Raw genomic sequence first — 20,467 nt, 5'->3', positions numbered from 1 at the left:
CAGGGTATCCTCCAAGATCAAAATCATTCAGATTCCTTACAGATTAAAAATAAAAAAGGAAATACCCAACAGGAATCAAAGCAAAATAACCAAAGAAGGTTCGATATTTAGCTGATTAAGGAAACTTGGTGACACCCCAAAATAAGCAACCAAACCCAAACCCCTAAAAATTTAGACTTTACTGTGTGCGATGGAGAGCAAGATTAAGCAGAACGAAAGGAAGGAAGCGATAAAGAGAGAAAATAGAGAGGGCACCTTCGTGAAGTTGAAGCAGACTGCGGTGACGAGGCGACGAGGTGGAGCCAACTGCAGTGTGGTCAGCGTGGTTGTCTGGTTGATTTGGGAATAGGGATGGCAAAAATACCCGCACCCGCGGGTATCTGCGGGTAAAATCCGCTACAGATAATAAATGGATAGGCTAATTGGGTACCCGCGAATAATGAGGACGGATAATTTTTTACCCGTTTATAAACGGGGCAGGGGCGGGTGTGATGATATCCATACCCGCGGGTACTCGTTTAATAATATTTTTTAAATATCCTAATTATCTTTGTATCACATAACCCTAAAACTATACTCTCTCATATTATTTTCTTACAAAAGTGAGGTTAATGAAATTAACATGTGTTAAGCATGTTATAAAATTATGTTAGATGTAATTTGATTAATTTTCTAGCTTTGATTGGACCAATAAGATTTATGTATTTTAAGTTATTTACTCCTATTTGGAATTATGAGATTGAATTATTATAGCTTTGTGATGAGACTTTATTTATGAGATTGATGTATTTTAAGTTATTGATTATCTTCCATTTTTATTATTATTTCAACAAAATCAACATTAAATACAAGTTCAAAATTAACACTGAATTTTTATTTTTAATATTTCAATAACATTAAATATAAACTTAAAATTATTTATAATATAATTTTTTAAATTTTTTAAAAAATTTGTAAATTTCCACGGATATCCATGGATATCCGTGGGTATTTAAGAAATTCATGGATACCCGTTTAATGGATACCCACGCAGATATGGGGTGGGTATGGGGCCAATTTTCATCTAGCGGGACGGGGGTGGATTTACTATTACTCGCCCCCATGGGGTCCCATTTCCATCCCTATTTGGGAATAGGGTTTTGACCGTTTAGTGTGTGTGAGACTCACTGTGAGTGTGACTGTGTGCAGTGTGCTACTTTGTGCGGTTCCGTCTCTGTTTGTTGCAATAAAAAAAATAAGTGGGCTGATGGGCTACCCGGCCCACCACGGGTTCAGCCCAAGTGGGTCGGGTTTAAATTTACCCACTTACTGTAAAAATTTTATTTATTTTGGCCCAGCCCGGCCCGTTTTTAAGGTAGATCGGGTTGGCCCACGGGCCACGACCCATTTTGACAGCTCTTATGACAAAGGATCACTTCCCTATCCTTATTGAGGAACCACTACTAGAAAAAAAAATTGTTTAACATCACTATATTTACAACAGTTCCAATAGAAACGATGTAAATAAGAAGCGCGTTGGCAATTTTGTACATAAATAAAAGATGTAAGCATATTTAGTTCGGTTTTGTGGAGAACTGATGTAGATATGAAAATTTTACATCGGTTTTATTATTGACCGATGTAGAAATGAAATTAAAAAATTATTCTACATCGGGTTTACACTTGACCGATGTATATTTTCAAAAGAGAGGCAAATCCAAACCCTAATTTCTACCCTATTTCACCGTCACTCGCTTCTTCACACCTGGTGTGCTCTTTCAGTGTAGCTTAAGGTAATCCTCTCACTCTCCATTCTTTGCTTTCTGCAATCATGATTTCACCGTTCATTACCTCTCACACACGAAGAACTGCAATAGTGTTAGTCGGTTTTCCACGAACCATAGAAACTGAAAACAGATCTTAATTCGTGTGTTCGCATTTTTTGATTTGGATTTAGAGGTTCGCGATAGTAATTGAGAAAACTGAGTCTAGGAGGTGTAGCTAGTGCCAAGGGAAAAACGAAAGGGGTGACATTCACTATCATTGCGCGACGCTTGTGGAGGACAAGATCATGGACATTGCGTCTCTCGAGAAGTTTCTTCAAGAGAGGATTAAGGTCGGTGGCAAGGCCGGCGCGCTCGGCGACACCGTCACGTCGCACGTGGAAAAAAATGACACATTTTCCCTTTCAAATCATTTGGATGGTGGAAGTTTTGCCAAACTTTTTGTTGGATCTGTTCCTCGAACAGCCACTGAAGAAGATGTAAGTTATATTCTAATGATTTCTTATTTTTCATAACATTGAAGGATGTTGATTGTCGTTTAGTTTGGTTTATTAATGACTAATATTATCTTCTAAGTTCTAAGAATTATTTGATTATTTAATGCCAGATTTGGCCATTATTTTGAGGATATTTTAATTCATATACACTTTATTTCAGGTTTTTTGAGAGGCTGATGGTAGAGAAAAATAAGCTCATCATCATCTCAGTTTGTTTTGCAACAAGTTCAGACGTGTTGGTATGGGTTCCATCCTTTGTTACCTTCATCATGTCATAACTGAAGGAGCCACAATATGTAACCTGTAAACAGATGGGATCTTGGAGGACCAAAAGATCTTTCTCTTGAAATCGTAGTTGCAGCAGTGGGGGCATTACCCAAACATTTGATTATAGTTGGAGTGTTGGTTTCTTGTAGACTTTTTATGTCAAAATTTTAGCAGTCTGTTATTGTACAAAGGGATTAGAGGAAAAACTTGGATTATTACATTTTAATGGTGTTAATCACAATGTATTTCTGAAGGATTAATATTTCTCATATTTTGGTGAATAAGTGATTATTGAATGAATGGCCATGAAGTTGGGATGACTAAATGTAGATGATGATTGATATTAGTGTGTGGTGTTTGCTGGAATTGATACTTCGTTAGCTAACTTATGAGTGGCAGGGCGGTATCTGTTGAAGACATGATTGATGGCTAATAATTTGTGTTTTATGTAAAATCTAGGCAAGTAGTTTTGGTGTTATTGTTATGCTTCCATGTTGGATTTGATGTTCCTATATCTTATGGTTTTAGAATGGTGCCCATTTTGAACAATGATTTTGCTTCTTGGTGACACGATGTCTGTGATTGCCTATAATAATGCAGGCCCTTGCAAATCTTTCTAAGAAGCTATGTGGTTGTTTTACAATTGGAAATGCACTGGTTTAGGATAACAATAGTGATCATGTATACATTTTTATTTTAAAGCACGACAGGTATGAATAGGTATTTCTCTATTTGACTGGATCTAGTGCCAATTGGCCCATTATACTCTTATTGACTATTTTGTTGGTGCATAAAGTTTAATGGAAGGAAACATAGTTGTTTAAATGGTCATCATGGAAGGTTTGATTCTCAGGGGCTCTAAAATATTGCATAGTGTTGGCCTTTATTTATTTGATACTAAGGTTGGAATCACGGTTGTGCTTCATCACAAGAATTTATTGCAACCTTTTATGACAATTGTTTATATATATATATATATATATATATATATATATATATATATATATATATATATTCATTATAGGTAACCAAAAATAACTAAAAACAAAAATATTTTTTAAAAAAATGCAATCTACATCGGTTTTCCTAGAAACCGATGTAAATTTATAGATAAATCTACATCGGTTTTCCTGAGAACCGATGTAGATTTATAAATCTACATTGGTTCTCAGGAAAATCGATGTAGATTTATCTATAAATTTACATCAGTTTTTAAACTGATGTAGAAGTTTATACACTTTTTAAGTCGATTTATTCTACTTCGATTTTAGAACCGGTGTAGATGACATCACAGAATCGATGTAAAATATGCATCTTGTAGTAATAAACTACTAAATGAGTTGGGTTCTACTACTATTTTTACTAAATTATATCTTGGTGTTTAATCTCTCATATACAAATCATTTACATCATTTAAAAGCCATTTTTGACTTATTAGTTTGTAATAATCTTTTTGCTAAGCTTTTCAAAGTGTGTGTTTGTAGTGCACATAATTACTTATTTAGGTCATGTTATTTATGCTCAACATGTGGCCCCAGATCTTGATAAATTAAAAGCAATTAGTGATTGGCTTAATCCATGTTCTCTTACAACTTTACATGGTTTTATAGGTCTCAATGGTTTCTATTACAGATTCATACGTTAATACACCACACTTGTCACCTCTTTGCTCACCAATTTATTGAGTTTCACTAAGTTTTTGTGGACAATAGAATTCGAGTTAGCCTTTACATCTTTAAAGCATAAAGTTTATGTTTCCCTGATTCCTTAGTTATATTACTATTAAGTCTCAATTATACTTCTTTTTAGATAGGACTTATTGAACAATTCCACTCATCCCATGCACTCTTGCAATATAATTGTTCTCTTTTGATTCATTTTTTATGCAGATATAGCTAACCCAAAACTCATCTAACAATACCCTGATACACCTTATTTTTTGTGCAAGTATTGAGTGAAGAGTTGAAGTTGAAGACCCATTGGATTGGAAATTAAAAGAGAAAAGGAGTAGGAGAAGTAATATCACGCTGGGCGCAAGAGTGCCCGCACCGGGCTTAATCAAAATAGAGAGCATTCACAAATAGTCATTAAATGCTTGTTTTACCTAACTAGTCCCTGTGGATATGATTTAAATTTACTACTTGAACGGCCGGTATACTTGTCGTGTTTGAGTCCGTTGTCAGAGTTAAAACGATTTATAATGAGAATAAAAATTAATTTCAACGGAAATATCAACAAGTTTTTGGCGCCGTTGCCGGGGACTAGTTAAGGCAATTTAGTATTTATAGCTATTTGTGACTTTTACTTTAGCAATTCATTCTTCGAGCTGACTTGTGCACTCTAGTCTTTTGTTTCTTTGTATGCAAGGCACTATTTGAACTAGAGGGACCAAATCTCCTAAGCCGCTACGAGTAATCCTAAGATTAAACGTACAACAAGGAGAAATGATAGCAACAGGAGGAGAAGGAGAATTAGGGTGGAGAGGTCAAAAGAATCTATTGTACCCTTTTGTTTAGAAAGCCTTGAGGTCTCTTTCAGTCAGGCTCGGGACAGTAAACAAGTGCTTCCTGGGAGGCAATCCAGAGATCTGAACTTTGTTTTATGTGTTTCTCATTTCATTCACATTTTAGATCTTCGTACTAATGTTTGTTATACATAGTTGTTTTGTGTTATATGTTGTTTTGTGTTATATGTTAATTGTTAGAATCATTATGCTTGAGTGGGTAAATATAGGATACATCTTGTTTGGAGTGTGAGGAATGAGGCAACTCTATTTCTGGGTGGAGATAAGGCCTTCTCTTAAAGAAAAACTTTAGGCAAATTGACTATGTAAGTGGCGACACGCTGGTGTAACTCTTTTGCGCTCGGCCTAGTAATCAATTTTTGGAAGTACTCTTTAGTCACAAATAGTCATTAAATGCTTGTTTTACCTAACTAGTCCCTGTGGATACAATTTAAATTTATACTTGTACGATCGGTATACTTATCGTGTTTGAGTCTGTTGTTTGAGTTAAAACAATTTATAATAAGAACAAAAATTAATTTCAACGGAAATATGAACAATGACTTTATTGAAACCTTTGTGGTTGAAATCGATGCTTTCATTGTTGTTGTTGGACCTATGTTGTCACAAAAAGGGCACCTTTTTTTCCTTCTTCAATAAGAAAATGTGTGCTCGCCTTCATGCCTCATCAATTTATATCTAGGAGCTCTATGTTGTTACAAAATCCATAAAAAAAATGGCATCAATGCCTCATTGGGAGCCATTTTCACATTTGCACAGATCAAAAATGTCTAAGTGATTTTATGAAACAAATAATGCACGCACTAGAACAACAAAGATGGGCATGTCAACTCCAAGGGTATAACTTTGACATATTTTATAAATCTAGTAGGTTGAATATCGCAACTGACTCCTTGTTGTGCCATTTCTCTAACAATCCACCATTTTTTTCATTACTTCTTCACCAGTTCCTCGTTTACTTGTCATCTCCCACTAGTGGAAAAAACACTTTTAAAATCGGTCATTTTTTACTTTTAAAATCAGTTCTTTGACCGATTTTAAAAGAGCCGATTTTAAAAAGTGAGACTTTTAACATCGGTCACTGACCGATGTTAAAGTGGGACTTTTAAAATCGGTCAACAGTGACCGATGTTAAAAGTGAGACTTTTAAAGTTGGTCATGGCATGACCGATGTTAAAAGTCCAACTTTTAACATCAGTCATGGCATGACCGATGTTAAAAGTGGTTAATTTTTTTTTTAAATATTTGACTTATTTTAGGAGGATCCCTGAACAAAACCTGCAAATTAATAAAATACCAGACAATTCATATGTTTTTAATATACCAAATTATATACAAATAACAAGAGCCTAAACTACAAAATGAGTAAAACTATAAACATAACTCGTAGCTAGCCAATGTTTCAATGAAAAATGTAGCTCATTGCTCCCTAATGGTGTTTATATCTTCTAGCAACAATGGTGATCGATCTATAAATATCTGTTAAGAAAATTTAAAACAATAAATATCTGTTAAGAAAATTTAGAACAATTAGAAGTAACTCTTAAAACATGATAAAATGGAAACTTAAAATTTAGAACAATGCAGCTGCCTCATATGCAGTTTCCCCAATTGAGATTAGAACTTGCATGATACAAATATAGAAAACATGCTTCAAAGTTGAAACGGTTTCTAGATATTATTGTAACAGGCACTCAGATCTACATTTAACATAAGCACTATGTCATGTCATGAGCAATCAACAAAAGCAAACACTTGTATGAGAGTAACCAAATTACCTGTAACAAGTTCAGTACCCAATATAACATTGAACAAGTACTCGTGTAGGTTTCCTGTCAATGGGAGATTATTGGTCTCGAGTTAGATAAACTTTATGGTGTGAATTATTACTTGGCAGTAGATATGAAAAAGCAAACCTTGGCAATCTGTAGTACAAGGAATGAAACCCAAACAAATACAAGAAGTCCAAATTCCTTCCAGTATACATTTTCAAGAATAGTCACCTGCAAAATCCTCCTTGTTAGATAATGAAAATCACCCTGTGCACATGAACTCACCTGAAAAATGCCTAAAACTTTAGTTTGGAACGACCCTAGAACGGCCCCAGAATGGCCCGTTCTGCAAGCAGAACGACCTGTATTGCTTGCAGAACGGGCTGTACTGCAAGCAGTATAGGCCGTTCTGATTGTAGTACGGCCCGTTCTGCTTGCAGTACAGGCCATTCTGCTTGCAGTACATGCCGTTCTACTTGCAGAACGGGCCGTTCTGGGGCCGTTCCAGACTCAAAATTCGCCCAGTAACAACGAAATAAGAGACATGAGACGAGAATGTTACCTTGATGTTGTATTCTTCCAAGAAAATGAGAAGCTGCACACTTCAGATGAGAGCCCGAGAGAGTAAAGAGAAGAATATATGAACTATTGAAGCCAAAGAGTAGAGAATGGAGTTAGGGGGAGTATGGGAGCGAAAATAGTATAGATTAAGTCTCTGATGCTACTTTTAAAATCGGTTGTTCAATAACCTATTTTAAAATTATCACTTTTAAAGTCGGCTGTTCAAGAGCCGATTTTAAAAGTAGTGTCAGAGACTTTTAAAATCGGTCATAATGTAGTCGATTTTAAAATAATGCCATTATTTACAAAATTGTCACCGCGTCACTTTTAAAATCGGTTGCCTTATGACCGATTTTAAAACCCCAATTTTAAAAGTCATTTTTGTACTAGTGTCCACACATATTAGGAGATTGTTTTCTTGGAAAAGTCTGAATCTAATCTGACCATGCAAGGTTCTTACCATGTCTCTCATAGCTTATGATATTTTCATCAAAGGTTATACATCCCTAATATCTGGATTTGCAACCTTCTTTGCTATTGGAGTTTCATTCAACACCTATGGTGGGCCATTCTAGTTTGAACCGCACCATGGCACACTTGATTATTTCTTTGTTATTGGAGTTCCTATGATAATTATTAGATTGTATTAAAAAATATTGTGAATATGTTTTGAATTTATTATTATGGTGTGTTTTAAATTATGAATTGTTTAATACATATAAGTTGGATTATAATTATGATAAATATTATTATAACTCTTTAAATTTATTTTGAGGAGGTTGCTTTTATATTATTGTTTATCAAGTTGTAATATTTTATAATAATTAGATTAATAAATTCATGAAAAAATAATTATGGGATTATCGATTGATTTATCTATCAATAAAAAATAAAGAAATTCAAGTTATATCAATGAAACATCTGTCGGTAATCTAATTAATATTTATTGAATGATTTATTTCTCGATTATCTAGTTTATCATTATTGGCAGACGCAAACTTAGTGTGTTATACGAACAGATAATCCATCAATAATGGATCAGCTTTAATTTTCAATGGATATATCCACCGATAGTAAACTACTAATAATTTATAATATAAAATCTGTTGGTAATTTTTTATTGAGACTTCCATAGGTAATTACCGACAAATATTTTCTATAGTAGCATCTGTTAGAAATTTCTCACAAATGAAAATATTATTGAAGGAATATGTTTTTTCAATCACCATATTTTTGATGAATTTTTGTCTGTCGAAAATCCTCTATTACCAACGAATTTTTATTGTTATTGACGGATTATGTTCATCAATAATTAGCATTTTTATTGTAGTGTATTAAGAAGCATGGACAAGCTTAAAAAAAAAAAAGCACGAATATCTATTCATTATTTTTATCTATACAACTATGTTTTTGTACTTAATTTTTTTTTATTATGTCTTGTGCATAAGACAATTCTTTGTTATTATCTAACTTAAACTTTGTGTTTTATCTAGAAGTTAGGGGAGACTTTTATTAAAAAAAAAATTGGTTTAAAAGTTGATAGAAACTTTGTAAGTCAAAGAATTCTTGGGTATTTTAATTGAAAAGAAAAATCAAAGAACTTAAGTTGAACCAATAGTGCCTATATCGTAAAAAATACCTGATCTTTGTAAAATATAGTAAAACTTGGTTAGGTTAAGAATTAGATGTAATCTCGACAGTTGAGATGAAATAATATAGAAAAAAAATTGTATTATTTGCTTTACTTCGTCTATACCCAATAGTTCCTACATCTACTTTACTGCTTATACTTATGTAGAAAGTATTGAATTTTTTAATAGACTCAATTTAATCTCCCTTCTTGAATTTGTCTTTACTATGTACGTGTTAATTGTACTACCTTTTCTCAATTATTTTGAATTCAGGCATGGTAAAACCCCTTTTTCATAATTTAATTAATCAACGTTCTTAATTACTACAATTAAGTGATAGTCATTGAGATAATTGAAATTGATAGTTATTGAGAGCTCAAACAATTTAACTAATTTTTCAGTCCTTTAATTAATTTCCACAAAAACTTAAATCTTCTCTTAAAATTAAGCTAGATGGAATTGTTGGAAATATTAATCTAGATGAAATTGTTGGCTTTTAACTAAAACCTCGATCAATAATTTATTTAAAAACAAAGTGATTGAATAAATTGTTGAGTCATAAGGTTGGGTTTTCCTTTGAATGAAAACAACAATTTTAATTATTGTTTATCTTATTTATACTTTTCGCATTAAAAGCAAGCAATTATTTCAGTCAGATTACGCTATAACTTTCTTTATAAAGTACTATTAGTCTTTTGGGTTTTTAAATTTTGCCCATTATTTATTACTGCAACAATAATGTACAATTTTCCTTGGACATACCTTATAAGTACACTACATTGATTAACATATAATGGATAAACCAACAACCAATTAATAAATGTTTTAAATTTTGATTTGGTTTATTTATGTCAACTTAGTGACTTTTTGGTTACTGGTAAAGAGAAGTTTTGGGAGAAAAGATAGTAGTATTACATTAAAAAATTAACACGAGTTATAAACCTCCACCAAAGTTTATAGTTTAATCTACAAATGAATAACTATAAGCCGCTAACTTAAGGCATCCCACGGTTATATTCAATCATTTAAGCAAACAATGAGAGGGTCAATTCTAAGTTATACAAAATACTAAACATTGCATATATTCTTCTTAATTCATTATATTTATTATTATACAAGGGCCGGCACCATTATTTGTTTGGTTTGTCACCATACTTTTCGTATGGGTTATCACCATTCGATGAGAATTTCTACAATTATTAATTTGTATCTTATTGTTGTCTCGGTGACTTATTTCTTAATTTGACAAAAGACATGCATTTGTCTTGTTACTCATGTCTCATTCAATCAAGCTATAACTAAAAAGCTTCTCTTAATAAAATGCATTAACGTGCACTTGCTAACTTATTCTTCCTAAAATAATTCTATAATTCTATATAGATAATTAGTTATTGAGTGAAATATGTCTTAATTATATATATATATATATATATATATATATATATATATATATATATATATATATATATATATATATATATATATATATTTATCTTGGTCCACAAAGACAGTCAAACATAAAATTAAAATGCAGGCCGATTGACTAAATACTCATAGAAAATTTTGATTTATGTGTTGGATTAAGCCAACCAGTATTCTTAAAATAAACGAGGAAGTTTTTGCCAAACGTAAACAGAAGGTATGATAAAAATTAAAATATTCATTAGTTAATTTAGTTAGCTGGATCCTAAATTCGAAGATTATATATTGTTATCATAGAATTGTTTCTAAAAATAATATATATATATATATATATATATATATATATATATATATCAGGTAATAATTAATTTAGGAATGACAAAAAAAAATGTTAAACATATAATTTGGGTATACTCTTATATTATAAATTACAATACACAATTTAGAAAATATTATTTTCTTTCTTTCTTTACTTTAAAAATCAATTATTATTATTATTCTCCGGCACAAAAGCACAAGTATATTAAAATAAAAAATTTGAAGAGCACATGAAAAGTGATGCAGTGAGAAAGAAAAATTAGAGAAAGATAAAGAGGTAGAGTGTGACCGGAGAGAATGCTACAAGAGAGGACTCATTCCTCATCAACGGTGGAGACAAATGGATTAAACATATCGATTTCACATTACTCAACGTATGGTCTTTTTTTTTTTTTTTCTTATTACTACACGAAATTTTTACCATAGGCAATTCTAATCTGGTAGTAAAATTCCTTTAACAAATATTTAATATAGATAGAATGTAAGGGATTTCAACTCAAAACAAATAATTAAATTAGAAGGATTTCTTGTAGTTAATTCAGATACTCAATGAAATTCAACAATATCTGATCTTAGGTTCTTAGAGACAAGGAGAAATTTTTTAAATATCAATCAACTTTATATTAAAAAATTTAATCAATTATTTTTAGTAGAGTATCTCTTTTTAATTATAATTTTTTATTTTATAAATAAGACTCAAATTCAAAATCTTACTTAAAACAATTAAATTACTGGACCAACTACTTGTTGGTAGAGACCAAAAAGTATAGAACGAGTGTGTATAATTTACTGATTAGAAAGCCGCATTTTTAATTCGTTATAGCTACCATATATTTGGAACTGTCCAAAACATGCTCATGTCATAACTATTTATTACATTAATTTAATCGACCACCTTCGAATTCGTCGATGCATATAGTTTAGCTACTCGTTGGTACCACCTCCACCATCACAATATTCTTCTCTCCCTCCTTTGCCATGGCTTTTTTCAGTTCAACTTCATGCTCTAATCAAACCAACAATACCCCATTGTTCATATTTATCATCTTCATCACTTTGTTCCACACAATCTTCACCACAGTAGAGTCCGTTTCCTTCAACTTCTCATCCTTCAAGCAAAACCTGAATAATCTAATAGACTTCAAGGGTGATGCGTTTTCCTCAAACGGTGTTCTGCAGCTCACAAAGAACCAAATTGATGACAGCATCACATTCAGCGTTGGTCGAGCCTCGTATGACCAACCAGTGAGGCTTTGGGATAGAAGAACGAAGAAGCTCACGGACTTCACCACCCACTTCTCTTTTGTAATGAGAGCCGTTGACCCGACACGTTTCGGTGATGGGTTATCATTCTTCATTGCGCCGTTTGATTCTGTGATCCCAAACAATTCAGCTGGTGGGTACCTTGGCCTATTCAGCAACGAATCCGCGTTGGACACTAGCAAAAATCAGTTAGTGGCGGTTGAGTTCGACAGTTTCATGAACGATTGGGATCCGAGCTCTGATCACGTAGGGATCAATGTCAATTCCATTAAATCAGTGGCGAATGTCACTTGGAGAAGCAGCATTAAAAACGGGTCAGTTGCAAATACTTGGATATGGTATAACTCCACAACCAAAAATCTCTCTGTGTTCCTTACTTATGCTAATAATCCAACTTTTAGTGGAAATTCTAGTCTTTGGTATGTGATTGATTTGAGGGAGGTGTTGCCGGAGTTTGTTAGAGTAGGCTTTTCTGCTGCCACGGGTCAATGGATTGAAATACACAACATCCTCTCTTGGTCATTCAGTTCAAACTTGGATGAGCAGGGTAGGAAAAAGGTTAAGGTTGGTTTAGTATCTGGTTTAAGTGTTGGTTTTGGTTGTTTAGCTTGTGGTGTTGGTCTAATATGGTTTATCTTTTGGAGAAGGAGAAATGGACCAAAGGGTATAAGGGAAGACAACACAGGTGTTGATGCTTCCATAGAGGATGAGTTTGAGAGAGGAACTGGTCCAAAGAGGTTCACCTATAGGGAACTAAGCAATGCAACCAACAACTTTGCAGAAGAAGGAAAGCTAGGAGAAGGTGGATTCGGAGGAGTTTACAAAGGTTTAGTTGTAAACTCCAACCTTGAAGTGGCAGTGAAGAGGGTTTCGAAAACGTCAAAACAAGGGAAAAAGGAATATGTATCAGAAGTGAGAGTTATCAGCCGACTGAGACATAGAAACTTGGTTCAACTCATAGGATGGTGCCATGAACAAGGTGAGCTTCTACTTGTATATGAATACATGCCTAATGGAAGCCTTGATTCACATCTATTTGGAAATAGGGTCATGCTTTCATGGGGGGTGAGATACAAAGTAGCCTTAGGTTTGGCATCTGCTCTTCTTTATCTTCATGAGGAGTGGGAACAATGTGTGGTGCATAGGGATATTAAGGCAAGTAATGTGATGTTGGATGCAAATTTCAATGCCAAGCTTGGTGACTTCGGTCTTGCAAGGCTAGTGGACCATGAACTTGGTTCTCAAACCACAGTTTTGGCAGGGACCATGGGGTACCTAGCCCCAGAGTGTGTGACCACAGGGAAATCAAGCAAGGAGTCCGATGTGTACAGCTTTGGTGTTGTTGCACTTGAAATCACATGTGGTAGAAGGCCTGTGGAAGTGAAAGAAGAGCCTGGGAAAGTTAGGCTTGTGGAGTGGGTGTGGAGCCTCTATGGAAGAGGGAAACTGCTTGAAGCAAGTGATGAGAAATTAAACTGGGAATTTGATGAACAACAAATGGAATGCTTGATGGTTGTTGGGTTGTGGTGTTGTCACCCTGATCACACCACGAGACCCTCCATTAGGCAAGTGATTAGTGTCCTCAATTTTGAAGCCCCTTTGCCTAGTCTTCCATCACAGTTGCCTGTGGCAAGGTACTTTGCACCTCCCATGGATATGTGCAAATTCTCCTACACTTCATCTGCTGCTACAAGCTCAACTACCAAAGGATCAAGCTCATACTCATCATCAATATCCGCAGGGTCCAGAAAATCTCTATTGTAGCACTACAATGATTTATTTCTATATAGATATTTTTAAAATGAATGTTCAAGTCTAACTCAGTCTTAGAGAACCGACTAGTAAAATTATATATAAAAAATAATTTATAAGTTAATTTTATAGAGTTGAGTTTGGATTAAACATAGTTCTAAAACATGTGATGTATTTGAATTGTTGTGCTATGCATAACGTTTTACTTGTCTGAGTTTGTGATTATGAAACATTTCAAATCATTATATATTGTGTGCCATACATAGAACTGTCGGGAAGTCACTACTCTAAGATTGAATTCAGGGAATTTAATGTGATAAAAATTTTACATTGACTAATGATATAGTTAAAATAAAATATATAGCTGAAAAATAATTTTTACACTACAATTTGGTTAAGAATTATTGCTACTTATATACTCTATTTATTTTAGCCATACTGCTATGGGATCTCCATCCCAAGTAGTTGGAATTATTGCTACTTATATACTCTATTTATTTTAGCCATACTGCTATGGGATCTCCATCCCAAGTAGTTGGTGTTTCCAACTTACATGTTTGTTTGCTCATATATACCACCTTACAACTAAAAAGCTCAATACAACTACATTTTTGTTTGGTGAAAATACGAACCAGTGAAATGCCTGTTACTGGGGTTGCAACTAGCAGTTTTTATTTATTAACGGAACTATTTTTATAAACCACGCAAGACAACAATATTTTATAATTCATTTATATGTATTGATTCAATTTCGTGTTTTGGAATAATTAATAAGAACAAGTTATTTTACATAATTTACATAATTTCGTGTTTTGGAATAATTCAAGTTATTTTGCATAGAGAGAATCAACTGTCAATTTTTCTCATTTTAGAACGTGGACGTATTGTGCGTTTAGTTTAGTTGGTTCAAAATATTTTTAATACCCCAACTAAGTAGTGTTACAAAATGTTGGGATTCCTTCATTTTAAGAACTTCGAGTCATATCTTTACGATAAGTCATTTTTCATCAAGATTCATGAATAAAGAGTGATGATTGAAGAGTCATGAATGAAGAAACATGAATGAAAAGTTCTTTCATTTTCTGTGAATAGAGAGACTTGTGAAGTGATGAAATTGTTGATTATAATCCATCCTAGAGTGCTCTTGAAAGAAATAGAGTAGAGTAAAAATTTTTTTATATATATCTTTAAGAGAAAGAAAGTGTTATTCAAACTACACTTAGTAAGAATTGAGGGATAATCATCAAGAGATGAGATTCTTTAAGTGATTTTATAGAGAAAGAGACAATTTGTAATCCTACTTTCATAGTGGAGATCTCATTCTAGACTAGGTCCTATGATTTTTTCTTACTCATATTGAGAAAGTTTTCCACATAAATTTTTTTGGTGTTATTATTCTACTCTTTCTTCTTATTTTCACTTTTGTATAATGTCTATTTTGCATTCACAGATGTAGGAACTAGATCTATTAATTCCCAACAATGGTATCAGAATTCACTTGGTTAAGGGAGCCTTTAGCCTATATAACTTGAGGTAGAGGTAGCTATCACTCATGATGCAAATATGTTCAAGTTAACTACACATCATTACTCCTATTGAAAGTTGATGATGATAGATCATCTATATTGCAAGGATTTGCATGAGCTAATAACAAATTAGAATAAGCTAGAGGAATAAACAAAGATTGAGAACTTCTAAATCACGAAGTTGTTGCTATGATTCGAAAATATATTGATTGAAGTTTGTTTGAGCATGTATCGACTTATATCAATGCGTATGAGTTATGGACAGAGCTTGAATTCATGATTCAAAAAGAAGACTCCAAGGAACAAGGTTCATCTTAGGGGTGTTCAAAAAAATTAAAAAAACTGAACTGAATTTAAAACTAGACTGAACCATTTTTAAAAAACTAGAACCAATTGTAATAAAACTGAACCAGATTTAATTTTTTAAAATAAAACGAAAAAACTAAACCTATTTTTTAAAGGTTTGGTTTATTAATATATTTGGATTTCCACCTATTTCCCGGACAACCTTCCGAAATCCCTAGCCCAATAGTAAGTACTTGTTGAACCGCTGATGCTGTAAGCCTGTAATAGTTACAGAACTACACACTGTTGGTTGTTACTTCACATTAATGTAAAGGTTTTTCATACCCAGTTCTAAATTTATCAAGAAATTACTCATATTTCTCTCGGTTAAAACTAGCTTATTTCTTAAAACCGGTTTAAAAACTGGTTTTATTATAAAACTAGTTTTAAACCGATTATAAACTTGTTTATTAAAGTAATTCAGTTTTAAACTGGTTTGTTAAAGTGGTTTACATAATTTATAAACTAGTTTATTTTATTAAAATGGTTGATGCAATTTGGTGCGTCTTTTTTAAAAAACCAAACTATGCACACCCCTAGTTCATATCGTCAAGAAATTGGCGAAGTTGGAGTACTTTGAAGGTAAGAACATGATTGAACTCTTAAACTCCTTTAAAGGACTTGTGAATAAATTGATAAAGGTAAAAATGAAAATTGATCACGACTTACTAACTTGTTTACTCTTTGGTTCTTTGCCTGAGAGTTAGGACACATTGGTTGTCACTAATAACAATTTTGCTCTTGGTGGACAACTTAACACAAATATTGTTGTAAATTGTTTGCTTAATGAAGAGTAAAGAAGGAGAGAAAGAGCCTCAAGTAGCTTGAAGTCAACATTCTTGATAATAGAGGGAGGGTAAGTAAAGAGGAAGAGGAGGAAACCATATGAAGTCAGAAGGAAGATTCGAGTCTCGCACCAAAAGCCTAACTTGTTTTTACTATGGCAAAGATGGTCACAAGAAGTCAAAGTATAGATCAAAAAGTTGGAATAGTTCATCCTAATCAGATAGAACCCAAGAAGAAAATGGGAGAAAAAACCACTCGGAAGTGATCTTAAACGATGAGAACATTTTCTTCATTAATGAAAATTATTTAAATAATTTATTTGATGATTGCATTTGGATAATTGATTCTAGTGCATCCTTTCATGCCACACTAAATGAAAATCTCACCATATCAAAGTAAAGACTTTGGTATACTGGAGATGGGAAATTATATAGCAATTAATATTGTAGGCATGAGAGAAGTGACTTTGATAACCAAAAATGGAAACAAGCTAGTGTTGAAAGAGGTTAGACATGTACTTGAGATATGTCATGTACTTGAGATGCATCTAAACCTTATCTCAATAGGAAACCTAAATGAAGTTAGAATGATGAATCAATTTGGTACTCGATAGATGGAAACTCAACTAAAAAAACATGATTATCGCTAGGAGTGATTAAAATAACTGGCTATAAAAAAAATTAACTATAACCATAATTAACTAATTTTATAATAACCATTTATTTAAAAAAATGGTTATAAAAATTAACCATATATATTAAGTGGTTATTAACCATAACTTTTTTTTATAACCGCTTTTAACTTATCATAATTGGTTTTAACGTTTAAAAATCACATATATTATAATTGGTATAACTGGTTATAACCAAAACCAATTTTATTTTATTTTTAAAATAACTTTTAAAATTAATGAACATGATAAACTTTTATTTGATGAAATTAAATTTAAGTTTAAATATGTTTTTTTTTAAGGGAGGTTTAAATATGTTTTTTTTAAGGGAGGTTTAAATATGTTTTTAATCTCTCAAATTTAAGGTAAATTTATTTTTAGCCTCTTAAATTTAAAAATTGGTTTTTTTAGTCTTTATAATTTCAAAAAAAAATTATTTTAGTTCTTATACTCAAATTTTGTTAGAGAACCTGTCAAATATTATCGCATAAAATCTACCTACTAATGTGAATTCTACCATACTTGTCATAAAATATTAATATTCTATGATGGATAACATTACACCTATCATAAAATGTACACATTATAGGGTGGGTAGTACCACATTCGCCATAGAATATAGATGTCGATATACCAAATCATTGTATTTCATACATCTTATTATTTAAGGTGTTGACCACCAAACATTCACGTATTCACCCATCATAGAATGTGCTAACATTCTATGTCGCTAAGACCTATATCACGTCTTGAGCTGACATAGAATGTCTGTAACACACTAGTGATTTTTTAATTCAAAATAACTTAAAGTTAATAAAAATAAATACATATATTATTTAAATTAATATTTTATTCTATTTATTAAAATAAACAAATGAATAAATGTGTATAAAATTCCACTAACTTATGGTTTGAACAAGGTCAGATTAACTTAGTTAATAATTTATTAACCAACAAAGTAATTATTTTAGGAGGTATATTTTTACATATTCGAGACCAATGACCAAGACCACATAATAAAGTAAGAACATGAATAAAATTAATGATCAACTTTTTCAGCGAATGGTGATCTTGTGAGTCACCTTTCTTCAATTTTTCTATTATAGTGTATGGCTTTGTGCATAGTCCAAGAACTGAACCTGTAATCCACCAGGCACAAATCTATTCGCCAAAACTTTGATTATTTTCTTCAGAGAAAAACAAAGGTTTCTTGACGTGTGCTAACCGCTAATTGGCTAAGCATTCTAGAGCACACCAAATGTCCCTTGTGGCTCTACCTTATTATATTTCTTTGGCAGTTGGTTCAATTTAAATAGCAAATCAGGTCACCTATGTTTGCTGAGATTAATCATGTCACCTATGGTCGACTTTTAATTTTTTATTCTCATTTGGCAATTTTTAAAATTAATTATTTTTAATTAATTAAGTATTATTTCCAAAAAGTTAACTCGTGAATATTTTAAACTTGAATAGAGTTATCTTTCATTTTTTTAAAAATGTGATTCTAAACAAAAAATAACTATGTTCAAAAACTTAAAAATAAATACCTATATTTACACTACCAAAATTTGCTAAGAACTAATATGTTTATTTCGGGTGAACTAGTATGTTTGCTCGAGTGATATATGAGTATTTGATTTAAAAATATATTTTATATAATAATAAATATGCGAAAAAAATAAATTATTTTGTTTAATTTCATGTTTTAAAGTATGATTTATTTATATTTTAAAATTATTGGTATCTATATGTTAAAATAATAGAAAAAATTTTGCTTATAAATTAATTATACAACTTTAATATACTTTTTAACCCTATTATTATAATAACCAATGCATATGTTAATAATAATAATAATAATAATAATAATAATAATAATATATTTTATACCAAATCTTTGATAGTGAAAATTCTATTATGAGATCACAAAAATTGATTTATATATATATATATATATATATATATATATATTCCATCAATATGAGTTAATTCTTATTCTGTGTAACAGTCTAAAGTTTTCATAAAATTATTATTAAGAGAATGTTTTAATTAATTAAAGAAATTTTATAAAATAAATTAAAGGCTTTTAAACACAATTATGAATGTTTTTATTAAATAAGAAAGGTTTGCAAATTATATTTTGTTAGATATATTTTCTTTGGAGAAAATATGTGTTTTTATTGTATTGTTTATGTATTTTATTTATTTTATTTTATAATTTCTTTCTTTAACTAAATGAGAAAATTGGTTTAAAAAGTGAGTTTTTAAGAAAAAGTTAATCAATTTATGATTCTCCTTCTTTTCTATGCTTCTTTTCTCTCAACCAAAGAACACCAAGAGAATAAAAAAGTCGTAGGAACACATTCTAGAGGTACTTGTTTATCATCAAGTGCCTATGAAGATAAGGGGGAGTGAAAGTTCTCTCTCTAGGGTGTGGGGAATATATTGGGTAACGAGATTGATCCTTAATCTTGTTGTCTTTTGTACTTTTGTGAGTGTAGACACCTAATTTCGTTTGGGACATACAAACAAGAAAATGAACCTTTAGTATAAGACAAAGGAATTCTCGAAGGCTCGAATATGACGTCAGAATGGACCAATGTGACATCAGAATGGCTCACTGACATCAAAATGGACCAGGATGACATTAGAAGGCCCAAAGACCCAAAAAAGATGAATTAGGAGCCCAAAATGGGTCATTCCCAATTTGGAAGGGGTCGTTTCAAACTTCTAAAATGACCTAGAAACCCTAAGTTAAAACGGAGCGTTCCCAACCCAGAAAGGACTGTTTTGACCCATGTTGTTATGAGTTTATTTCAAATCCGGAATGGACCATTCTAGATTCAAAAATTGCTTATAACAAACTAATCCAGAATGCCCCATTCTAGTAATCACAACAAGACATTCTAGTTAAGTCTGACATCTATAAATACAAGACTTATGAACAGTGCTAGAGGAGGAAAAAACTGTCTACTAGAGTCCTATATAGCTTGAAATCTTCTCTTTCTACCCCTCTTGTATTTCTTGAGATTTGTGAGGTAAATTATAGTGTGTAAGGTAGTCAAAAAGTGCCTCAAGTCCGCTACATATTAGAAGCATATTCTATAAAATCTCGCTCAAGAGATATTTCTAAAATTTCTTCTCTATTATATATCTATTATTTCTAGCATAAATATTGCCATAAATAAAAGCAACTATGTAGACGTCTTAGGTTTATTCGTGTAATTTTAAATTTAAGCATGTAAATAATCATTAATATAGGGGACTTAAATATTTGAATTTTTATTCTCATTCCTGCTAATTTTATCATAAGGTACAGATATAAGGCGTTGTAGGGTCCCTAATACCTTCCCTGCACGTAATCGACCCC

The 20,467-nt window shown here is 32.0% G+C and overlaps 1 protein-coding gene across 1 annotated transcript; it reads left to right on the top strand.

Moving 5' to 3' along the window:
* The first annotated feature begins 10,840 nt into the window (after positions 1-10,840).
* Positions 10,841-14,806, top strand: LOC109818635 (L-type lectin-domain containing receptor kinase IX.1). Its single transcript, XM_020384166.3, has one exon. It carries the CDS (start codon positions 11,734-11,736, stop codon positions 13,780-13,782), a length of 2,049 nt encoding a protein of 682 aa, XP_020239755.1. The 5' UTR covers positions 10,841-11,733; the 3' UTR covers positions 13,783-14,806.
* The last annotated feature ends 5,661 nt before the right edge of the window (positions 14,807-20,467 follow it).

This window comes from Cajanus cajan, chromosome 5, assembly GCF_000230855.2.
Source record: "Cajanus cajan strain Asha chromosome 5, NIPB_CcT2T_4, whole genome shotgun sequence".
Classification (NCBI taxonomy): domain Eukaryota; kingdom Viridiplantae; phylum Streptophyta; class Magnoliopsida; order Fabales; family Fabaceae; genus Cajanus; species Cajanus cajan.
This window is presented reverse-complemented; position numbering and strand designations above follow the sequence as displayed.

What these genes read in the sequence shown, in the direction of transcription:
- LOC109818635 (XM_020384166.3), top strand. Translation starts at nt 11,734, where the DNA reads ATGGCTTTTTTCAGTTCAACTTCATGCTCTAATCAAACCAACAATACC.